Source organism: Saccostrea echinata, unplaced genomic scaffold (genome assembly GCF_033153115.1).
Source record: "Saccostrea echinata isolate AGI-Se365-2 ecotype Australia unplaced genomic scaffold, CSIRO_AGI_Sech_v1 ptg000015l, whole genome shotgun sequence".
NCBI classification, from domain to species: Eukaryota; Metazoa; Mollusca; class Bivalvia; order Ostreida; family Ostreidae; genus Saccostrea; species Saccostrea echinata.
This window is the reverse complement of record NW_026889764.1, coordinates 7,612,526-7,635,883: the sequence shown is the minus strand read 5'-3', so window position 1 is coordinate 7,635,883 and position 23,358 is coordinate 7,612,526. Positions and strand designations below refer to the sequence as shown.

The following is a 23,358-nucleotide window of genomic DNA, read 5'->3' as shown; positions in this document are numbered from 1 at the left end:
AGTATTTTTATGTAAGCCAGAGATAACAATAAGAAATTTTAGATGATACGTGATACAAGGTTCTGAAATCTGACATTTTAACATTCGTAATTATCAATTAATGATAATTTAATTTCTTATGTATTTAATTAAATAAATGTATAGATTATACTCTTTTGGAGAACTTCACATATCTATAAATCTATCTATCATATGTTTTATACAATGTGTGCAACTTGAAAAATTAGTTGAAAGGCTTATATATTGCCCCTAAATCGCTTAATGCGAGATTATAATATCCATCTATCTTATACTTATAATCTATTCTGACAAAGTGTCAAGGTCTTCTTTTTTTATATTTGGCCCATCGCCTAGCATAATCTTCCAGTGACATTACGCACGGTGTTGGTACACATTGACGTTACGTCAAAATAACGTTATTAAAATCATAACTTTGTTATATAAGAAATAAGGTATCATTTTAAAACTTTTATTGGGATGTAAATACGGGTTGGTCATGTGATCAAATTACCAATGTGGTCAAATCATGTGATCAAATCTACCATAAAGCCCTTTGTACTTTATGGTAAATTTGATCACGTACCAAAAAATTTATTCCTAAAATATACATCTGTGACTGATTCTTTTTTTTTTTTAAACAAATATTTGGGTACTATAGTTTTAAAAGCATGATTTTTTTTTTTTTTTTTTTTTTTTTTTTTTTTTGCAAACTTTAACGGTTTAAATTAAGGTAGGTCGCGGGTTTACTGCTTAAAAATTCTTACGAGAAAACACATCCTGAAAATTTTATATAATATTCCTTAGAATCTATAGCATTTTATCTGTAATTTTTATTAAATTTGTCTATGTAGTTTTAATGCTGTATTACTGTAAATGCGGTATAGTTTTTAATACTATTTTTACGCTTTACTATTGAAAATATATAGAAAAATGACGTTTTTAAGCCAATTTTGCCGAAAGAGTTTCTTTAAAAAAGGTTAGATAACTTTTTAAATACGTAGACGAATTAGTCAGGAATTTCAAAATATTCAGAGGAGGTAAAATAAAAACTATTGAGATAAAAAAAATCAATATGTCTTCTCGCTAGTTTTTTTGCTAAATAATTTCAAAGTTTGCTTTTATATTGCCAAAATGTTGCGTTTATGGCGTTATTTATGACTACAACGTCATGCGTTGAACGTAATCACGTTTACATACAAGTATAAATATCTTTACATTGGGAATATGCAAGATCTAAAAGGTAATATAGTTGCAAAATGTAATTTTATTCATCATTTTACTTATTGCAGAAATATGTTAGGATGACCAGAAACTTATTTACACTAGTATTGTGAAATTCATATTCTACCCACAAAGTCAGAATGAACGGTATATTAAACATTTTTCGTGTATTGGAATTAACATGCAGCGACAACACGGCGAGTGATAAAATATTAATTCATGTATTTTTAGGATGTTCATGTTCAGTAAGATTTCAGGCATAACACATGAATTTGATCACTTCATTCGATAAACGATGAAGAAAAAACATCTCAATACTGAGAAAAATGAGGGGGGGGGGGGATTACCGGCAATGTTCTTTCTATATTAGGTGCAAGCTGGTATATAGCCCTAACTCTCAAACATTACTTAATTTCGAATTCTCGAGCTCTCAATCAAATTTCCATACGCAAAATATAAAACACTTGCATTTAGCTTATACACAGATATTTTCTTATATAGAAAAAATGTACTTGATAATTGTAAATTGTTTACAGTGTTATATAGGTCTGATAGTCCGAGTGTTTGTTAAAATTTATTTTTTAAATGCATTTCACAATTTGTTAACCTGCATATACATAGCGACTACACGAGATTCAAATACAAAATAAACAAATAATAATTATGATGATTGAAATAATAATAATAAATAACAGGAAAATACATGTACTGTAATTAAATTTCATCCGTTTTTAGTGTTGAGGATCGATCCATCCTGTAAACGTTTCGCCCCGGCAAACATAGTGTAATACGCACGTCCCTATGAGGTGCAAATTACTTGCGCACATACAACCCTTCAAGTTTTTGGATATTAAGAAATTTACGATATTTTTCTTTTTGCATACCATAACTTTTACGCTGACTCATTTTTATTGACTTTAAGCAGTTAAGTAACACTTACAATATAAATTATTCCTTTCATTTGGTATCGTTTTTAGTTTGTTCTAAGACATTACACGTAATCACATCAGAATTCAGACTTTCATTTAATAATACCCGATCTTGGTTCATACACGTACGAGGTTAATAGCATGCACTTTGAATTAATCTACTTGATTCGTACCTGTAGACTATTTATGAAGTTATTTCCAGAGAATTATTCAGGAAACAACGCAACGTCGCCTTTGTGACGTAAATGACGTCATAATCAAATGTGCACAAAACAACCGCTCGAATCGTCGAAATTGTGTACCAAAATTGATGAAAAAAGCAAACCCTCGACCTACCTTAAATATGTTGAATATGTCGGCCACTTATGACGTCACTATGAAATAACGTCGATCGTTTATGACTAAACAATGAATTTATGGTCAGGTGACGAACATGTTTATACACAGTCTTTAATATGCCTTGCTCAAATAATGTTTTATAAAGGAAAACATTTGCAAATGTAAATAAAACGTTTTAAACGTTATTCCGCTTTAGATCATTCCATGTTTTCTATTTCTAGCGTCCGCATGCGTGTTGACAATAGGGAAATGATCATATATAGGGAGATGATAATTTGACTCTATCGAAGCCATACGTATATACATGCTATACGTTGTGTATTAAATTATGTTTTTGGTACCTGTGACAAAATGGCTACATTTTCATCGATGCTTGCATTTATTTTATGTAGACCATTATAGTAAAAAATTATGCAATTAGTTCATACAGTATTATATGTTCTTCCAAGATACAGTAATGATCCAGACGGCCGTATGTGGTTTTGAAATATTTAAAAAATGCATTCCGACGTCGACGTTGGTGACATCCTAAAACAACACGCCCGAGTTTTATTTATCTCATTTCTTTTTTACATACATGTTGTATTCTAATCTTTAGAGACAATATACATGATATTTAAACCTCCTGAAATTTTTATTTACATTTTCTTGACAAGTATATGTTCTTTGCATTACTTCTTTTCGCACAACACCCAATAACATGGACATCGGAATTGGAATTTTTTAAACTGACATTTCAAAACCATTTAAAAACTTCAATGACGTCACCATTGTTACTGGTCTACTTATATTTTACCGATTCAACCATCACTAGTTGGATATTTAAAGATCCAACTGGCCATCAGTTGGATATTCAAATATCCAACTGCCTATCGATTGGATATTTAAATATCCAACTGTGCATACAAATATAATTAAGCAATGAACAAAAGAGATAAAAGAGTTGAAAATGTATTTCCAATGTACATGAAAAAACAATTACTTAGAATTTGTCACACTTTTAGAATTTATGTCTAATGCACACGGAATTTTAATCACTTTTTTCACACCATTAGAATTTTGCACACTACTAACACTTGTCGTCAATAAAATATCCAATAGTTATCCGATGGTATTTTAACAGAATGTTTCCGGTCTTAAATTTTGAAAGCATCACTTTTTGACATGCTTATGAATACATTTTCACCTTGAACCTTAATCCACATCACTTCCTGTTGCTGAATATTATTTTAGGGGTGCGTTATAAGCAAATCCTCTCAGATTTTTCGAGGTTCGTCTCTGTTCTCATACTTTTCCAGCGTACTTCCCAAAACAATGTAATAAATTGACACCCCATCTATTTTTTGTCACTCTTTTTATTGTAAATCTTGATATGGAATATTTTTAAAGCAGGTTCCGCATAAAACCAACAATCTTTTCATCTGTTATAGCACTACTAGAAGTATTGTCCGAATGGAGCTCCGTAAGATTCCAACACTTTTCCCCAACAAATCATCATCTGACATGTAATGATAGATTTCCAACATTTTATCAAAATTTTGTAGTTTTCTTCTGCTTTCAGGACAAAAGTGTTCAAAACACTATCTGAACCTCTCTAAATTTACATTGGATTTAAAACCATTCTTCCTCTGATTCCATGACTGTTCAGAACAATGGAAAGGTTTGAAATGACATTAGCACCATGCGGTTTCATGCTCACTAGTCCATGAATAAAATGGGTGTTCGATTAGGCTATTGTATTGTGTCACTGTTGGATATCTGAATGGGCTAGATCCCATTGTATTACAGCAAAGTTGGATATATAAATGGGTAAATGTTTCTTTGGGGTCCAAAGTGGGGAAGTTTTTTAAGAAAGATAAATAACTCGATAGTGTTGAATAGTTTAGAGAAAACATCCCCTCCTCGGGCCTTCGGCCCTCGGAGGGAACGTTTTCTCTAAACTATTCAACACCATCTCGTTATTTATCCATTACATAGGGCTGTTTGAGACTGTTGAAAGGTAAATAAAGTATCAGGAATAGGATTAAAATATATGGATAATTATTGGATACCACTTTTAAAGCAGGGGAAAGCATTAAATACAAGAAATAATAGCCGAAGCGAGCGACAAAAAAGCGGCGGCGTAAATCGAAGGTTTTTACAACGCTTGGATCTGTAGCTCTCTGCTTTGTCTGTCCGAATTTTCTCAAGCAGAGAGCTACAGCTCTGCAGCTAGTTTAGTGTTATAATTTCCGGTTTTCAGTTGTAATATAGGTTCGGTTTTTGTAAACGTAAATTCATTTCAGTGCGTAAGGTGCTGAAAGAATATTGTGTACATAGAAGACGGGCTGAGGATCAGTTGACGACTGTTATAAGCGCTTGAGATCAGTGGGGAGCGTTGGATGGAGGGCCAGTCGTGTCATGTCCAATCGTCGATGCTGAACAGGAACCGATGTTGGTAGGATAACCGCAGTGGGAGGCGATAGACCCGGGGCCTCGGTTAAAGCAACTACCACGTGGTGACGAGAGAACGGTACAGGACTTAGACGTTCCTAGATGAGTGCTAATGGCGGATGCACGTGTGGTGTGACTTCTGGTGAACGTTTATAAGCAGTTGTGATATAGTAACTATTGAGTAACTTTCAGCCGTTTAAGAAAAGGAAATTATTTTTTGAAGTATATATAATTATTAACTAAAATTATTTGAGCTTTTTCGGAATATTATTTAAGTCAATTTTGGTGAATTTTTCATTTGATATAATATCTGATACTTACTGAATCAGAATTGTAGAAGTTAACATTGAATTAATGTAAAGTATCGGAATTGGTGAAAACTGAGTTAACAGTTGACTATTACATTTATTTCATTTTCGGTGTGTGAGCCTGTATGTAAGAGTGAGTGAGTGACATATAGAATTTATTTGTTTTCTATTTTATTTATTTTGTGTTAATAAATTTATTTGTTAATTCTGATCGATATTGTTTTCCTTCTCAACTCTACAAATCCAAAAAGAACTCATTACACCTATATTTAACATTCCTAGCATATAATAACGGAAAAAATTCTAAGTAAAAATATGTAGGGCTAAAGTTCAAAGATATAAAATTTAACAAATATATAGATTTCCACCACAAAAAAATAATTCCTCCTAAATCTTGTTTTGAATTTCTGAGCAGTTTTTAAATTGATTATTGTATAAATTATTGTATAATTTGCATTGTTTAAGTCAAAATGTTATAAAAATTGAATTGTAATCAATAGTTTTGAAGCTAGAGGTTCTGACTGAACTTTTCTTAAAAAATTCGATAAGTGACATACCTTAAGTAATTGCACAGTAACTCGTATACATAAAAAATGGCTACGCTTAACAAAGCCTTATTAATATATTTATGTTGAAACAGTAATATGACCTATATCAACATAATTAAAGTAAAAAAAGAACGTACTTAAGAAATATTCATCAGAATTTATTTTTGTCTGGATTTTTTCTGATGCATATCACTTTCAACTATTGTCAAGCTATGAAATGATTTTTATTACTTGCGCACTGTAGAATCAGCCAAAACTCATGAAATTGATAAAATGAAGTCAAATATTCAACAACATCACAAAGAATGCGTACATATTATTGTATCCCTAAATTTTATTTAATTTAGAGGATTAAAAGTGCATCTTTTCATATGTAGTTGCGCGAACAAAAATCTTTGTAACGTTGGACTCCGAATTTTTCGTAATAATCCAGAGTTAATAAAGGCTTATCATACTTTTTAGATTTTTTAGAATTATTCATTACCTTAGATAATACGAATAATTTCATTTTTTTTATTTCTAGTTACTATTAATATTAAAAACGCCAATTTCTTTAGTACATATACGTTCATTATATAATGCAAAAGGTCATCTAAAAAAGGAAAGCCCTTAAAGCAGATTTTTTAATACTTTCAATCCCTCAAACATTCCCTGTTAACATTTACACATGTCTTAAGTCTTTGTACCATTGATTAGAAAACCTCAGCATACTCATCTTTAGGGATGCCCAGAGGACACTGATGAATAGCACTTTCCATGCCATATTTGAAATTGTAAAATATTCTTTTGTTTTCATGCGTTTTTGGATTAAAAAGATCTCACAATGGCTGAAATCTAGTAAATATGGGTGATGGCTAAGCTCTGTAATATTTCCTTTTTTCAAACTGTTTCTTTATGCTTATTTGCAGCAGCGTTGTCAGGTACAGGAAAAAATATCCTGAGGACAGGTATTTGGAATCCTTTACCGGAAATCTGCTAAACTTTCCTTAGTGCAATTTTAACATAAAAGTTACCATTGATGGTCCTTCCTTTGGGTGTATGATTTAATTGATGAAATATGTTTGGAGAACTTGTTTCTCTTTCAAAAAAATAGGACGACAGCTTTGTCTCTGGTTCCACATTTTATTCTTGATCTTTCTTTTCGGCTATAAAAAGTGCACCCATGTTTTGTCATCCATCGCCAAAGTTTATGAAATGTTTTTTTTTTTTTTTAGTAAAAATTTTTATTTTTAAAATAGACCATTGGCAAATTTAATTCCTGAGTTTTCTAAGGCAATTGCAAAGAAATAAAGCATCTATCTGACAAAGAATTATTGTTACATGTAGATTAATTTTCTTTGTCAAAAGTCTCTGTCTATAAACTGTAGTGACGATGAAATGTTTAGCGTCTTAGTAATGTCTATCAATGTAAATCTGGCATTATCAGATATCATGTTGTTCACAGCATCGGTATTATTTGATTAGAAAGTCAGCCAGTAGCATATTATTTCATGCTTTGTGATGATCAAAGGTTTCCTTTTAATACAGTGACAAGAGTATAGACAAGTACCCGTACCCGTAGAGGAATGGGCTTCACTCCCTTAAGGTTCTAAGTAAAGATTCGGCAGAATGAAGAAGAGACATCATGATCTGTACTAATTTTCATTTCTTAAAAAAACACATTATTTTATAGAAGAAATGAGAAAGGTCCTGAAATCGATTGAAAAGAAAAAAAAACTGTAAACGATTTTAAAATTGTACATCAAGATGTATTTAAACTCATTCACAATACATGTATACAGTAAGACCATCATCGCATGTGAGTTTTGTCCGCGGAGGGGGAGAGGGTTATAATTATATTGTTTTGCTCTAGCTACAAAGTGATAGAGAAGCATTTTTGTCTCAAACACTTCAAGGCAACTTTCCTAGTTAAAACTGTTCACATTTACTTCGTCGTCGAAAACGACGGAGCACAGATCAGTCTATAAATAGAGGCCGTCTCATCAATCTATTACTGACCAGAGAGTGTGCAATAAGAAGCACGCCCTCTGGTAAGAGAGTAATATGAATTTCTTTAGAACGACTCATCTTATTACATTGTATTTTTCCCAGAGTTCCAATCTACGCTAGCACACTTGCAGTTTCATCCCGACGTAACTAGTCAGCCCGGGGGCTAACTAATAAATGACCAAACAGTGACATGTCTTAGATATTCGTTAATTTGTAGTATATTTGGTTATGACATTTGAGAAAGTCAATTGTACATCTTGTGTAATGAAGTATCGCAAGTATGTCGCTCCTTGATGACATAACGTTTAGTACTTCTCTTGCTTATAAGATCCATAGATATTGATTGATTTAGTCAGACAAGCTTTTCTAAAAGCTATTACTTGTTTACATGTACTTTCGTGAATATTTATAAATATTTCAGAATACAATAAATCAAGTAAAGTGATATTTAGATTCAGCTACTAATTAAATGACAATCTTGTTCTTTTATTACATGAACATCATATTTTTCATTTGAGTATATGTGCTTTTGTACTTTCTTTCCAATCCCATTTTTTAAAAATATATCTTGAAGTTTCTTAAAACAATTTTTACCTAGGTTAGAAAGAAAAAAACCCAACAACAACAATAGCAATGTTAAAAGCAGCAAAATACGAAACACAACAAAAGACAGAAAACATGACAGAAATAATATAAGCATATAAACTGTTCCAGTGCTAATTCCCCATTGTGAATTTTAGATGGTAGTTATGTATGTATTTAAGCTGACTCACAATAAATGTGTATATTTCAAAGGCACTTGCAATATTTCTTTTCGCCAAAAATAATATCCTTGCTTATTTATTGTGATAAGAAATAAAAACACATCAAGCAAATGAGACTGTTGAAATTGCGTTGATTATACAAAATCATTATTAATTCTGCTATAATATACTTCTTTATAATTACAAAGTTATTGCTCATTAAGAATTCTTCCTTTTAAAATTTTCATACTAGACAGAAAAAAATTCAAATGGTTACGTTTCAATCAAATCTATTATGCTATAATTAAGCTAAAATTTGAGGACAGAGTTATCATTGATCGAACTAATCAGACAGGTCCATAGGAACCGGGGCAGGGGGTCACGGGGGAGGGCATGTACCTCCTTACTAATCTTGCCGTTATTTTTTATTGTATATTTTAAAATATGATATACAGCTGTACTCCCTCACAAAATTTGCCAGTATATCGTATTCAGTATAACTTAATCCTATTCAGATTTATATCTCCTGAAAAGGTTGGATGATCTACGCGAAAAAAGAATGAAAACAGCGTCCAGATAGCTTTTTTTTAATATGGAGAATAAGAAAAAGTAACATAATGATAACTCTTGTGAATAAGGAGGGAGAACCAGTTGTTGTATTCCATTTTTATGCTGAAGGCCGTGTGTGAAGTTTGCAAATGTTAAATCCCTCCCTGTTCTTGTAATATTTTTGTACCTAAGACAATATCTTTTATTTACGTAAGCAACTTAAGGAATACTTTTTTTTGTTTTTTGTTTTGGTTTGTTTGTTTAATGTCCCTTTCGACAATTTTTCACTCGTAGTGGGAGGCCACCATTACCGGTGGAGGACTGCAAGTTTTAGACCTATACTCGGCACTTAAGACCAATGAGCAGTGAGGGATCTTTTTCGTGCCAGCACCTACTGCGATACGGAACCTCGGTTTGAAAGCCTTTTACTTTATTTACTTAAGCCTCAATTGATTTCTCATTTTCTCTTGAATTCACAAAACTTAACCAACTTGCACTCCCCGTAACAATTTCAAGTACATTGTTCGAGTAAATTTTGAATTATAGTTTTTTTTTTAAACATTTGAAATGGCCTCGGATTTTGCTTATCATTTAAAAGGTATGAGATATATCTTGCAAACATTTCCCTGAAACTCTATCAGCTAAAATACGTTCATATTTTTTGGCAATCTGATTCACAGTCACTCTCCCGTCTCTGCCAATTTTAATTTTTTTTTTTACTTTGACTTTTGTCATTGATAACTAATATAGGCCTTCCTGATAAACATTTGACATAATGTCATGTAGTGTATGTATTTTTGAGAATAACATATTTTTTCTTTGTTTTTCACTCAAAAATAGCATAAGTATCTACATGTATATCTTACCACCGACATGTGGCATGTGACTTAATTTTGCCATTACGCATGCGTCAACAATTTAATTCGAATTAGCTTCGCTTAGCGTTCACACGGAGCTAATGCGAAGTAATTTGATGCACAGTAAATTAATTCGAATCAACTAATTCATATTAAATTCTCCATGTGAACGCGGTTCAAATTTAATTCGCAGTAACTAACGTTTAATTTATGAACTGATGATCATATATTGTCATTTAGAGAAAAACTATCTGCATTCATATTATGTAATACATTTATGCCCTGTTCACACGGAAAGTTTAATTCGAAGTAAACGTAAGTTATTGCGAATTAAAATTTGAACCTCGTTCAAACGGGGAATTCAATGCGAATTAGTTTAATTCATACGCTGTTCACACGGAGAGTATAATTCGAATTAAACGTAAGTTACTGCGAATTAAATTTGAACCGCGTTCACATGGGGAGTTTAATGCGAATTAGTTTAATTCGAATTAGTTTACTGCGCATTAAATTACTTCGCATTAGCTCCGTGTGAACGCTAAGCGAAGCTAATTCGAATTAAATTTTGACGCATGCGTAATGGCAAAATTAAGTCACATGCCACATGCCGGTGGTCAGATATGTACTTCTGCTATTGTTTTTAGTGAAAAACAAAGGATGTTATCTTAATCATTGAAATGTGTACAGACACTATGACATTATGTCAAATGGATCTGCTCTGCATAAGGTGACGTGATTTGAAATAACGTCATAATAACCTTGCTGAATTGCCTTACTGTAGAAATAAAATTTTAATTCGCATTAACAGTGGCGGATTTAAGCGGGGCGCATCCGGCGCGCGCGCCCCTAAAATTGTCAAAGTTAGCGTAAAGTTTAGTCGAGAAAATGTAAAAATGTCTACTCGGTAGACCTCATTTTCACCCTACAAAATCTCTAGAATCCAGAAGCTTCCTGGCCCCCCCCACCAGGGCTTCGCCCTGGACCCACTGGGGGCCTCAAGGCGGCCCCCAGAGCCCCTACCTACTTCTTGCGCCCCCTTAACTTCAATTTCTGGATCCGCGCCTGCGATTAGTTTACTTCGCATTAGCTATCATGTGAAACGCAATTTAATTCGCATTAGTTTGATTCGCATTATTTTACTTCGCATTAATTTACTGCGAATTAAACTCTCCATGTGAACAGGGATTAGTGTAATTATTTTTAATTGATAGCCCTAGAATGGTGATAGAATTGTAGGTATAACATTTTAAAGGAAGTTCAAATTCAGCACATGCTTGAAGAAAACGCACACTGCTGTTGGCAATTCCTTTTAGAAACTCGGTTGTAACAAAAACTAGCATGCTTTCTACTCAGTTTTATAATGCAAAATGAAAAAAAAAATGTGAAAGGAAATAATTCATTAATAAAAAATGGCAAATTTCAAAGGAATTGAACACTTTACCTGCTTATTCAGTAAGCAACTAAAAATAGCACCAGTATTTTGTCATATGACAATTAACCACTGACACTTTAAGTTTGGTATAAAGAAATGAGACATGTCTTAAAATTAGAACAAATAAAGATTCATGTAACTTCATATACTAGCAAGTTTATGAAAAATATTACAATGTACTTTCAATGTTGCGTTACACACAGGTAACAAATATATCTTACGGAGAGGGCGATTGAAGGTATTCAGAACTTGGCTTGCTCAATCCCATTGTGTATATTTATTACAAAATAAATTGAAATAAATCAAATACCTTTCATTTTGGGTTCCTTTGTCTGTTTAGTAATTGTAGGAATCTTGGTGTTCCGTGCTGCTGTTGTTGTACTTGAATTTCTTTTAAAAATATTGTCAAAAAATAACAAATATTTCAGTTTTTGCGCTTAGACTTCTTATTAACCTCTGGATAGACATATATATGTAATTCGATATTTTGAATGGCTATAAAGCTTACTTACGGAATGGATAGTTCTGGGACACAGTTCAAGTCATCATACTCTGATCTATAGTACCCGTATGGACAAACTGTTATACACTGATAGGCTGCAAGAATTCCACCCAAACATGTTAAAACTTGTAAATTACTACACTGGTCACTTGATTAACTAATTACATTAACCTCAAAGAGGTTCATCTCAATCATATTTTATACTTTAAGGCTTCTGCACTACGAGAATTTTTTTTCTTTAGATGCTTCATACATAACTATAATTAAGCATAGGTAAAATGTCATTGCTTCATATTACATGTATATAATTTAATTTCACCCTTGTTTAATTCTTTCCCCTTTCCACATGGAAACATAGTACATCCTCTTTCCTTTGACCTAGGTTCGTAACATGACTTCATTTTGGGGTTTGAAAGTAAATACTCAAAAGATCTGTACCCACTCTTGTAATCACATCGACACATTCGGTCACTGACGTCACTTCCATCATCACAAGCCTCCTCTCCATCATCACGACACAAATCTTTTATATACATACATTTTGCTGATTTGAACTGGTTTGACATTTGTCCATTTGGCTGGTAGAGTGAAGGAGGACATCGTCTTTCTATTATTTTTGTGTCTCCTATCAACAAAACTGGATAATGACCTGGAACGGTTGTCAAAATAATTCATAAAATAACGAAGTCCAGATCATGAATGTATCAAATAGGCGTAATTTCTGGAATAAATGTTTAAAACTTGGTTCTACAGAATAATCTTTATAGAAAATCATCGATCTTACCTGCTTTAATAAATTTGGGAGCAATACATTTTTCCTTAATATCTCCGACTTGGCTTTCCAAACAGTGATACCACGATGGATCTTTACAAAGAATCTTAGCACGGGCGTCCCAAAGCTGAATATGTGGACAAGGTTCTTTGGTCCATACAAGAGTAAGTGTCTGCAAGAGCAAGACGCATTTTTTTTTTAACTAAAGCCAATCTCTTGGACAAGTTTTGAACAAGAACTTTCCCAATGGGAGTAATATATCCTCCAGAGAGAACTCTATTTGATTATTTATCAAACAGCAAATTAGTTAAATTTCATACATTCAATGATGATTTTTGAAACAGATGATCATACAGTATTGGAAAACAAAAAAAAAAATCTCAATGAAACCGAATATACTATATCAGGAAGGAAGAAAATGCGAAGGACCAGCAAAAAAGGGTCCCTAAACTAGTAATAATAAACTTTAAGAAATGTTTCAATCCCCTTGGTACGCAAAAGATGGTTTTAATGCTGGTTACATTACAAAGTTGCTCATTGCACATGCAGTCTTTTCAAAATTTATTTTCAGTGTCTATAATTAAATAGGACCACTCTAATTTTTTTCTCTGTTTAGCGTCGACCTATTATTCAAAACCCTATCTCCTTTTTTTTAAAAAAAAAAAATCATCAACAACACACAAACCGAAAAATAAAATACAAATTTTAGACACACATAAAGAACATTCAATCAGTTTAATTTCATTGTTCTATTTTTCCTGTAGAAAGATGAATGCTTTGCAAAATCAAGTAAGTATATGATAATTAATTACTTAACCTGATTCTCTACAAATTTTGAAAGAAATTAACAGAATTCCAAGGTTTCCATCAAAATAATCAATTCCTGGATTGCTTATAATGTTTGTTTTTCTGCTCTGGGGTGTCAAAAACCAAGGCATGTGCGGACACTAAACATATCAAAAAGGAATGGCTTAATATACATGTACTTTTAGCATCTGCTTTATTTTCTGTGGTTGTTCAGTTCAAATAAAAGTTCACATCCTAATTGTGCTCTCCATTCCAAAAACACCATTCGCTAGATTGTCTGTATCATAATCTGATATGCATTTCTTTAAGCTCCGTGTATGATTTTAGGAAGAAAAATTTTGTACCCACTCTCCCTATCAAACTTATCAAATTACTTTAAATACCTACTCCAGTGTAGCTGATTCTATAAATACTGAGTACTATGGATTTAAGCCTGCAGTCTTACAAGAATTGCTTCAGTGGTCATTAACACTTTTGTCTTTTGTTATAATATCGGACTGTCTCAGGTAAATCAAAAAGCGATGTTGTAACTACCATATATGCCTCATACAACTCTGTATGAAAAAATATCAGACAGTTTGAGGCCCGTTAGGACCTCAAACTGTCTGATTTTTTTTTCATATAGAACTGTATGAGGCATATATCCAATGCAGATATATCCAGAACTTGAGGTAACAATTATCAAACTTTTCCCCGGTATTATGCGGTCCTCTCAATAACTATTATATGTTTCATGTTCGTGTTCTCTCGGGCTTTTCATTCTCCACCTTAATTCTATGATAGACACTCGATTAATGAGGGACATTGTTGTCTCAAGGTCCCTTAGCTTTGGTCTTGTATATTTTTTTATGCTACAACATAATTTGCCAATTTAAGCTTTAAGATTGGCATAAAGAATATTGCGAGGAGCATGTTAACAGTGAACGTCGTTCAAATGAAACTAAAACCTATAAGTGCCAGTATTTTGCTTTGAGTAATTGTTCATATATTTTATCAGGACTGAGGTGGCTGGTTTAAGTAAAATATTCAATCAGCTGGAATCTGTAGACAACAGAACGGATCAATGATATGAATCAAAATATTAATTTCATGAATTTCAAAATAACCATGGCTACACTGATATTCTAAATTCTGAAACGGAGGATTAGCGTTTTGAAATGTAGTTTACACACAAATCATACAAACAGACGAGCAGATTAACAGAGAAACAGATACTAGCGAGACAGATATACGGGCAACGAACTTTTTACATCATTAAAACGCCCAGGAAATCCCCACAATAATTTTATCACAGCATGAACAAATTCAATTAAAAATCATTTACAGCAACAAGGTTCATTTGCATGTAAATTCACTGTTGTTTACGAAAGTTCAAAATATGTAACGAAATAGTGAAGCTTTCAAATTGATATCGTATGATAAATGAAATACATGTATGTACATATGAAACAAGATTAAGAAATAACTTACCGTAATGAAGAATAAAAACTGGAAACAATCAAATATATTTTCACCCATTTTCAATTTGATCCATGGCAGTATTTACGTCATCGCAAAATATCCAAAAATAGATGTAGAAAAGCCTATGTAATAAATAACAAACAACAGAGCAGCTATATAAAATAGAATAAATATACAATGATTTTGAAATGAAATATATATATCATTACGAATATATCCATACCATATCACCTTGTCATGAATTACCAAAATTTAAAACGAAAATAGAGTCAGCTGTAGGTCGGGATATCCCATTGTCACTACCTTGAGTTTCGTAAACATTGCAGGTCGTCTACTATTACATATTAGATAGTGAAATAGATGACCTTAAATGCACGTACCTATAGAAAACAAGCGGAAGTCAAAATAAAAAAAAAACAGGTAAGACACGTAAAAGATCCTTTAAATGGATTTATTAATACAGTTATGACTCGACTGAAACTGGGCAAAATTAGTAAAGCATAGATGAATAACACCTCTTGAAAGGTATGATAACTGTTATTATGCTTCATGTTGTATACAACGGGAGCATTCAGTAAATAAAGCTAAAGTCACCAAAGATAGATAAGCGTAAGGGGGATTTAAAAAAATATTTTAAATCCCTGCTCTGTTAACTTATATGCAAGTCTCTTTACCCAATCGGTGTCATACAGAACGCCTCCCCCAGTTAAATGTTACTATTATGTAGGTAAACCTCCCCCAGTTGGGGGAAGGTTTGTTTTATATATAATAAATATTATTATTTTATGTATTCAATGCGGAATACATGCTTTTGTTGTAGTGTTCATCCATATGCAAAAAACAAATATTTGGGAGTTCAATCTCTGTGAAATTATTGATGTTGATCAGAAGAAACTTTAAAATAATCTTTAGTGAAATTTTCATGAACATGTAACTTTAACAAACAAATCCCAAAATATTTTTTCAAGAGTAAAAACAAAATGAAGGTTAAAACAAATCACTTTTGCGTTGACTTTATTAAATATTAAAATTTTTCATCAATGATTCACGAAATTAAACCTAAGTGAAATATAATTTCAAAATAAACCAGAAGTCTCTGACGAGACTGTAGCTCTGCTGGAATGTGTATCGTGGGGGAATGGTTGTATATAAAAATGAACAGTCGTAAGTTTTATGTTGTTGATTTTGGTAAAAATTTTGTGATTTCATATTTTTAAAATTCCTCGGAATTTTTAAGTATCCATATCTGATTTACACCGCTTCTTGAATATATAGTTGCACAGTACTCTTGAAGTTTCTCCTTCACTACTGTTAATATTTTAGTGAGGAGTAAAGAAAGAGGCTTGGTAGAACATTTACTGGAACCCGCTTTGTATCTTTGTTTGTAAGGATTTTTATGAAGTTTCGGAATCCAATATATAATTATGGTTATTCAAATTCATGTCGGCTGTTGGGAATATTAAAAATATATTTTGAAGAATTTCCTCCTTAGAAAGGGAGCTATAGGCAGGCACGTAGCAACAGGAGGGGGGGGGAGCAGGGGGGCCTGGCCCCCCACTTTTTTCCAAAGACTTTTCTATTTGAAATGTTAATTGAAAGGCCGGTTGCCAACCCCCCCACCCCCCCCCACCCACCCCCCCCCCACACACACTTTTTGCTGTAGAATAGTCAAATAAGGGTTTTATAGTAGTGTATGAAAAAAATGGTACTTTTTTTTTGCTTGTCATTTTTTTTTTCTGGTTAAGTTTAATTTTTTTTTTTATCTCTGGCTGCCCCCCCCCCCCTTTCAAAAACGATGCTACGTCCCTGATAGGTATAAGTTCCTCTAAAATACAATTTAAATAATGAGCCTACAAACAAAGACAATGCTGTTACCTGCTTTGTCAGCAAGGACCAGTACATACTGATCGTGTAATCTATTTAATTCTTTATTTCACTTCTGAATTATTGAACACAGAAGGATAGTTGGTTTTCATTTGCCAATCAATTGCTTAATGCGATATTTTAACATACATCCAATATATTTATCCATTCTGACAACATGTCAAGGTCTTTTTTTTCATGTCTGGCCCATCGACCGGCGTAATCTTCTACAGAATCAATAATATTAATGAAATTTTGACGCCAGTTAAAAGATCGGGGTTCCCTAAATTTTGGCCCTTTTAAAATTAATGATGTGTATCAAGTCTTATTGAAATTGGACATAAACTTTAGAAGGAGTAACGTTTTAAAGGAACTTCAGAGAAATTTCTTGTTTTAGAATCCATGGCAACACCATTTGTTGAAATCAAAAACTGACGTAGAGAATTACATATCGTAATGTAGTTTATGTGTTTGAATTCCTGTTAAAATTGGACCAAAACTAAAGGAGGAGTAGCGTTTTAAAAATGTTTACAGACGGACAGACAGACATACAGCTAGACAAAAAGACAAGCGAACGAACAGACAACGGACACAACCAATACATCTGGTACCTGGTCTCAGACCAGTAGAGCTTTAAAAAATCCCACAAAAAGTATGCTTACTTACTTACATCTCTTCGTTCCTGCAGCGGCATAGGACCTAAATAACAGCCTTCTATTGTCTCTGTCTTGAGCTCACTTCCGTATAGATCTTAGCTCCGCATCTAGGGTTCGTCTCCAAGTTGTTCCGGGTCGCTTTTCTCTTGCCCTTAGGGTTCCAGAGCAGGGCATGCCTTGTGATAATATTCTATGGTCTTCAAAGTAAATGACCAATCAAATATCATTTTCGCAGTTTGATGGTCTCAGCTATGGGTGTTTTGTTGGTTCTTCTCCATGTTTCTTCGTTCAATATTTTTTCAGACCATGTAAATGAAATATATGGAGATAACGAACAGTATTCAAGCTCAAAAGTCCATTAATCAATACAAAATAGGAGTAGAGCAAACACGGACCTCCAAACATCAGAGGTGGGATCAGGTGCCATGGAGGAGTGAGCATCCCCTGCCGACCGGTCACGCCCGCTGTGTGCTCCTTGTCATGATCGGGAAATAACGGAAAAATCCGTCGACAATTCAGTGTGTAAATAATGGCTTAACAATTAGTATGAAAAACGTCAGTCAGCATTTGACTCAATGATAAATTATATTTGCTGACAAGGTCATTGTATCGACCATAGAACTTACGAAATGATGACTTTAAACGAGACAGCTGATATTCTTGTTTCATCAACTTATTTGTCAATAATTTACCTCGTTTTAGAAATTGTACATACGTAGAGCATGCTCTTGCGTATCGAATCAACTGAGAGATATATACCCCGTATGTAGGTGATGAAGGTATATTGCTGCATAAGTAAGGGAAGTTGACGATTGAAAAGTTAAAGTCATCACGTTTATCATAAAGCTTGGTTGTTAGATTACCATTAACGTCCTTTTCAAGTAAAATATCCAAATATGAAACAGATGTGTCAGACTCTGTGGTATCTTTTATCTCAAGTTCACAAGGATATATCGTATCGACATAAGAATGGAAATAACCATTGTTAATTGACAATACGTCGTCGATATATCTAAATGTCGAGTTGAAGGCCACAGAAAGTGTTTTCTTCTTTTCACGTACAAGATTTTGGACAAATTCTGCTTCATATGAATACAAAAAAAGGTCTGCTAATAACGGGGCGCAATTGGTACCCATTGGAATTCCAATAGATTGTTGGAAGACCTGGTCTCCAAAAACCACATAGATATTGTCAATCAGAAACTCAAGCATCTTTTTAATGTCAACTTCAGAGTACTTGTGTGAACAATCAGAATGTTTTTTAACAAAATAATTTTGCAAATGACCAATGACAAGGTAGGTATATTTACGAGTTCCATTTTTATTGAAAAAGCAGCTGTCAATGATATCAAAAAGCCTGGACTTTAGTTTATCGTGGGGAATGGTTGTGTACAAAGTTGAAAAGTCGTAAGTTTTTAAGCTGTTGATTTTGGTAAAATCTTGAGATTTCAAATTTTCCAAAAGTTCCTTGGTATTTTTAAGTATCCACATCTGATTTACACCACTTCTCGAATATATTGTTGCACAGTACTCTTGAAATTTCTCCCCTAACACTGTTAATATCTTAGTGAAGAATAAAGATAGAGGCTTGGTTGAACATTTACTGGAATCCGCTATGTATCTTTGTTTGTAAGGATTTTTATGAAGTTTCGGAATCCAATATAAATATGGTAATTCAAATTCATTTTGGTTGTTTGGAATATTGAAAATATTCAAAACTGACATATGATTTTGAAGAATTTCTTCCTTAGAAAGGGAACTATGAGTATAAGTTGGATTACCACTTGTAGAATTAAATCCAAGTTCCTCTAAAATACATTTAATATAATGAGCCTTACAAACAAAGACAATGTTGTTACCTGCTTTGACAGCAGGGACCAGTACGTACTGATCATGTAATCTATCTAATTCTTTTTTCACTTCTGGATTATTGAAGGATAGATGGTTTTCATATTGCCTCTCAATCTTTTAATGCGCGATTTTAACATACATCTGATACATTTAATCCATTCTGACAAAGTGTCAAGGTCTTCTTTTTCATGTCTGGTCCATCGCCTGGCGTAGTCCTCTACAGAATCCATAATATTTATGAAATTCCGAAGCCAGTTGAAGGATCTGGGTTTCCTAAATTTAGGACCTTTTAAAATTAGTGATCTAAGGTCCTCATTATTAACTATATTTACGTCACCAGTAATAACGTGTCCAGCAGGACTATAGTTATAGGGCGAAGAAGAACATGAACACGATGGAGGATTATGCTTCAGATATTCGATATCCAGGCCCTGTAAAGTTTTCTTGTAATTAAAAAGTTTGGAAGCAATAGTCGATGTATATTTGTAGGAAATACAAGGTGGAGTCTTTAACTTGAAATATCCAAGAATTCAGCGGAGAAACTTGTTTATGAACACTTGGGGCTCGCTCTTTGATCGGAAGGTCGTGTGTTGGAATCAAGGCCGCAACTGACCTAAGTCGATAAAAAATAGGAAGCAACTATTCCGTCGCTAAGCACTTTGAAGTGAAAATTGCGGGTCCTGCGGATGAGACATAAAAAACCGAGGTCCCGTGTCACGGTATGCGTTGGCATGATAAAGAACCCTCACTGCTCAATGGCCCTGAGTGCCGAGTAAAGGTCTAAATTTGAAGCCCTTCACCGGTATATCGTGACGTCTCTATATGAGTGAAAAATTTTGGAACGGGACATAAACAACATACACTCAATATCAAACATACAATCATTATCAATCAATGAACACTTTGGGGGGGGGGGGGTGACTAATGCAAATGCATGTTTTGCCTTTCCTGTTATTTTATGTCCTCGTCTGTTCCTCCATTTTCTGCTGCATGTCTATTCGAAGGGTTTTGTCGTTTGGAAAATGTTTTCTAATCCTGTTGATTTTGCAACTGTGTGAAGAGACTCTGCCCGCTAATGTTAAAAACCAGAAGTGTCTGCCTAGACTGTAGCTCTACTAATGTGCACTTATATCAAAGACATATGTATCGTAGTATAGTCCACTTTGTAAAAATTCTATTCCAAAAAAAAAAAACTGTAAAAGGAATAAATTAAAAACATTAAATTAAAAAAAAAAAAAGAAAAGAAAAATTTTTTCAAGTTTAATAACTACGGCAACACCGTTTATCGAAACTGAATATAGTTATGATTTTTCAGAACTATTCACAGGGCCAAAGAAAGGCCCTAAGCGAACCTTGTTCTTACGTGTAGCTTAGTTTTCTCTACTTGCAAAATTATTTGAGGTTATCCCCCCCCCCTTACAAACATACACACACACACCCTCCCTTACACACACGCATTTCTTACTGGCCTGGATTTTGAGAACAATTTTTTAGCTATTATGACTGTGTTAATGAATAAAATTTTAGCAATTAAATTATAGGTTGAAAGGAAATGGCAGCTATCATACTCAGTGTTGATATGTAGTACATGTACTTCATTATCTGAATGAGACTCCAACGTAAAACTACAATTATACGTTTGTGTATTGTATAGAGGGGCATGTAAAGCCAGTATAATATTTACAAGACTTCCTTCTTCTACTGTTTTCTTTGAACATATACTCACTTATTTTCCACTGTTAGCAATTAAACTTGGATCCTTTAGCTTCAAGGACAGAAAACCCAAGATTAAAGTTGGATTTGTTTTTAATTTGAAGTTCGAGATTTTAACTTTAAAAATTAAGGTTGGGATTAAAAATCTAACGTGGGAAAAGCCCATATTATAATTGTAATTTCATTTAACTTTAAGCTCGAACTCCAATACTGAGAGAGAGAGAGAGAGAGAGAGAGAGAGAGAGAGAGAGAGAGTACACTTCCATAATTTTTGTGTGATATTATTTTCAAAGGAAAATGTAAATTTTCAATATTATAATTCAATATTTGACATGTTTGGAAAAATGTTACTGTTCTTTTCCCTATAACATTTACTAACAATATGATTTATACATTTTGAGAACATCACTATTGCATTCGGATTGCAATGTAAAACCAACTTAATAGATTTTTTGTACAATTGTTAGTACCATATCATGCTTTACAAAAAAAAAAAAAACAAAAAAACAACAAACAAACAAACAAACAAAAAAAAAAAAAAAAAAGGGGTGTTTGTGAAACACTGATGCCCCCGTATGGCAGCTTATGGCGAAGGTTAAAGTTTCTTCAAATGCAAGTCAAAATCCAGGCCAAAAGATAAAAAATGTTGATACCCAAAGAAAGGTCTTGTCTCGAGGAATACACCTGTGAAATTTGAAAGACCTAGATACAACTGTTCAAAAGTTATGGTGAAGGTTAAAGTTTTTTAAATAAAAGTCAAACGTCAAGGTCAAGGTTAAAGTGGTTGGTATCCAAAGGAAGATCTTGTCACAAGGATTACATATGTGAAGTATGAAAGCCCTAGCACCAACCATTCAAAAGTTATGGCTAAGGTTAAAGTTTTTCAAAAGTAGGTCAAACTCCTAGGTCAAGGTCAAAAGGTCAAAGTGGTGGTTGGTATCCAAAGGAAGGTCTTGTCGCAAGGATTACATATGTGAAGTATGAAAGCCCTAGCTCCAACCATTCAAAAGTTATGGCCAAGGTTAAAGTTTTTCAAAAGTAGGTCAAACTCTTAGGTCAAGGTCAAAGGGTCAAAGTGTCTGATATCCAGAGGAAGATCTTGTCACAAGGAATACACATGTGAAGTTTGAAACCCTAAGCACCAACTGTTCGAAAGTTATGGCCAAGGTTAAAGTTTTTCAAAAGTAGGTCAAACTCTTAGGTCAAGGTCAAAAGGTCAAAGTTGTTGGTATCCAAAGGAAGGCCTTGTCACAAGGAATACACATGTGAAGTTTGAAACCCCAAGCACCAACTGTTCAGAAGTTATGGCCAAGGTTAAAGTCTCATAAAATTTTGCAAAAGTGGGTCAAACTCCAAGGTCAAGGTCAAAAGGTCAAATATGATGGTACCCAAAGAAAGGTCTTGTCACAAGGAATACACATGTGAAATATGAAAGCCATAGCTCCAACCAATCAAAAGTTATGGGCAAGTTGACAACAGACAGACAAACAGACAAACGGACAAACATATAAACAGACAAACAGACAGACAGGACAAAAACAATATACCCCCGTGATCCTTCGATCCGGGGGCATAAAAAATTGATGTCTTTTATATAATCCGAATACAACAATAAATTGTTGTTAACATATTTTGGTTGAAATGAAAAGGAAATATGATTACCATAAGTTTTTTAAAGGATACTGGTTATTTTTTTTTTCAATTCAACCCTGAAAATTTCTTTTTCTTATTACAACAAATATGCTTTTATTTATTTTATTTTATCCAGAATTCAATTCGTTGGACAAATCTGCAATAGTGTCTTTGATTGGCTGCTGGTGGACACAGTTGATTCCATCCAAAGAATCCAGCAAATGGAACAATTGATGTCATATGCTGAATAAACAAACATTCTACATGTGCTCACCTCCGACGATTTTGGAAAAAAAGTTTGCACCGAGAAAACAATTCGTACATGGATGCTAAGGGATCGACATTAGTGTAATTTTCTTGTTTTTTTCTCCTTACGCAATAAGGAAATGCATAGGATACACTTACATTATAAGGAATACTTGTCAGTCTCTGTTGGTACTGCGTAATTTTGCGATAGAATTTCTATGATGCTGCATGACCGTTTTTGGAGATAGAGACGAAAGAGATTAATTTTTACCGCAGTTCTTTTATTGATATAACCCTGTTCTTTTCCATGATCAAAGTAATATTTTCTCCCAAATGGACCCAGTCATGTTTCTAAGTTCTTAACGTTTTCCCCTAAATTTGCATACATGCACTCTTCGAAACTTGTACCTTGGGGTTGAGATGATTTTTTCTTCTATTGTCAGCTCACGGTAGTTGAAGGGTAGACCATAACATTTAAATTTTCATTTATTTTTCTGTTGACAGTAA

At 33.4% G+C, this 23,358-nt stretch overlaps 1 protein-coding gene across 2 annotated transcripts in view; it reads right to left on the bottom strand.

The window, feature by feature from the left end:
• Positions 1-23,358, bottom strand: part of LOC133187466 (uncharacterized) — a 51,375-nt gene that overhangs the window by 5,961 nt on the left and 22,056 nt on the right. Inside the window, exons 1-5 of one of the 2 annotated variants that reach the window (XM_061322854.1) lie at positions 14,900-14,993; positions 12,635-12,794; positions 12,170-12,499; positions 11,861-11,945; positions 11,659-11,738 (exon numbers count right to left, since the gene is read on the bottom strand). In XM_061322854.1, the coding sequence (XP_061178838.1) occupies positions 11,659-11,738; positions 11,861-11,945; positions 12,170-12,499; positions 12,635-12,794; positions 14,900-14,947 (703 nt within the window). In that variant the 5' untranslated portion in view covers positions 14,948-14,993. Of the gene's footprint in view, positions 1-11,658; positions 11,739-11,860; positions 11,946-12,169; positions 12,500-12,634; positions 12,795-14,899; positions 14,994-23,358 lie in introns of those variants that run through there. The other variant, XM_061322855.1, reaches the window with a different exon arrangement.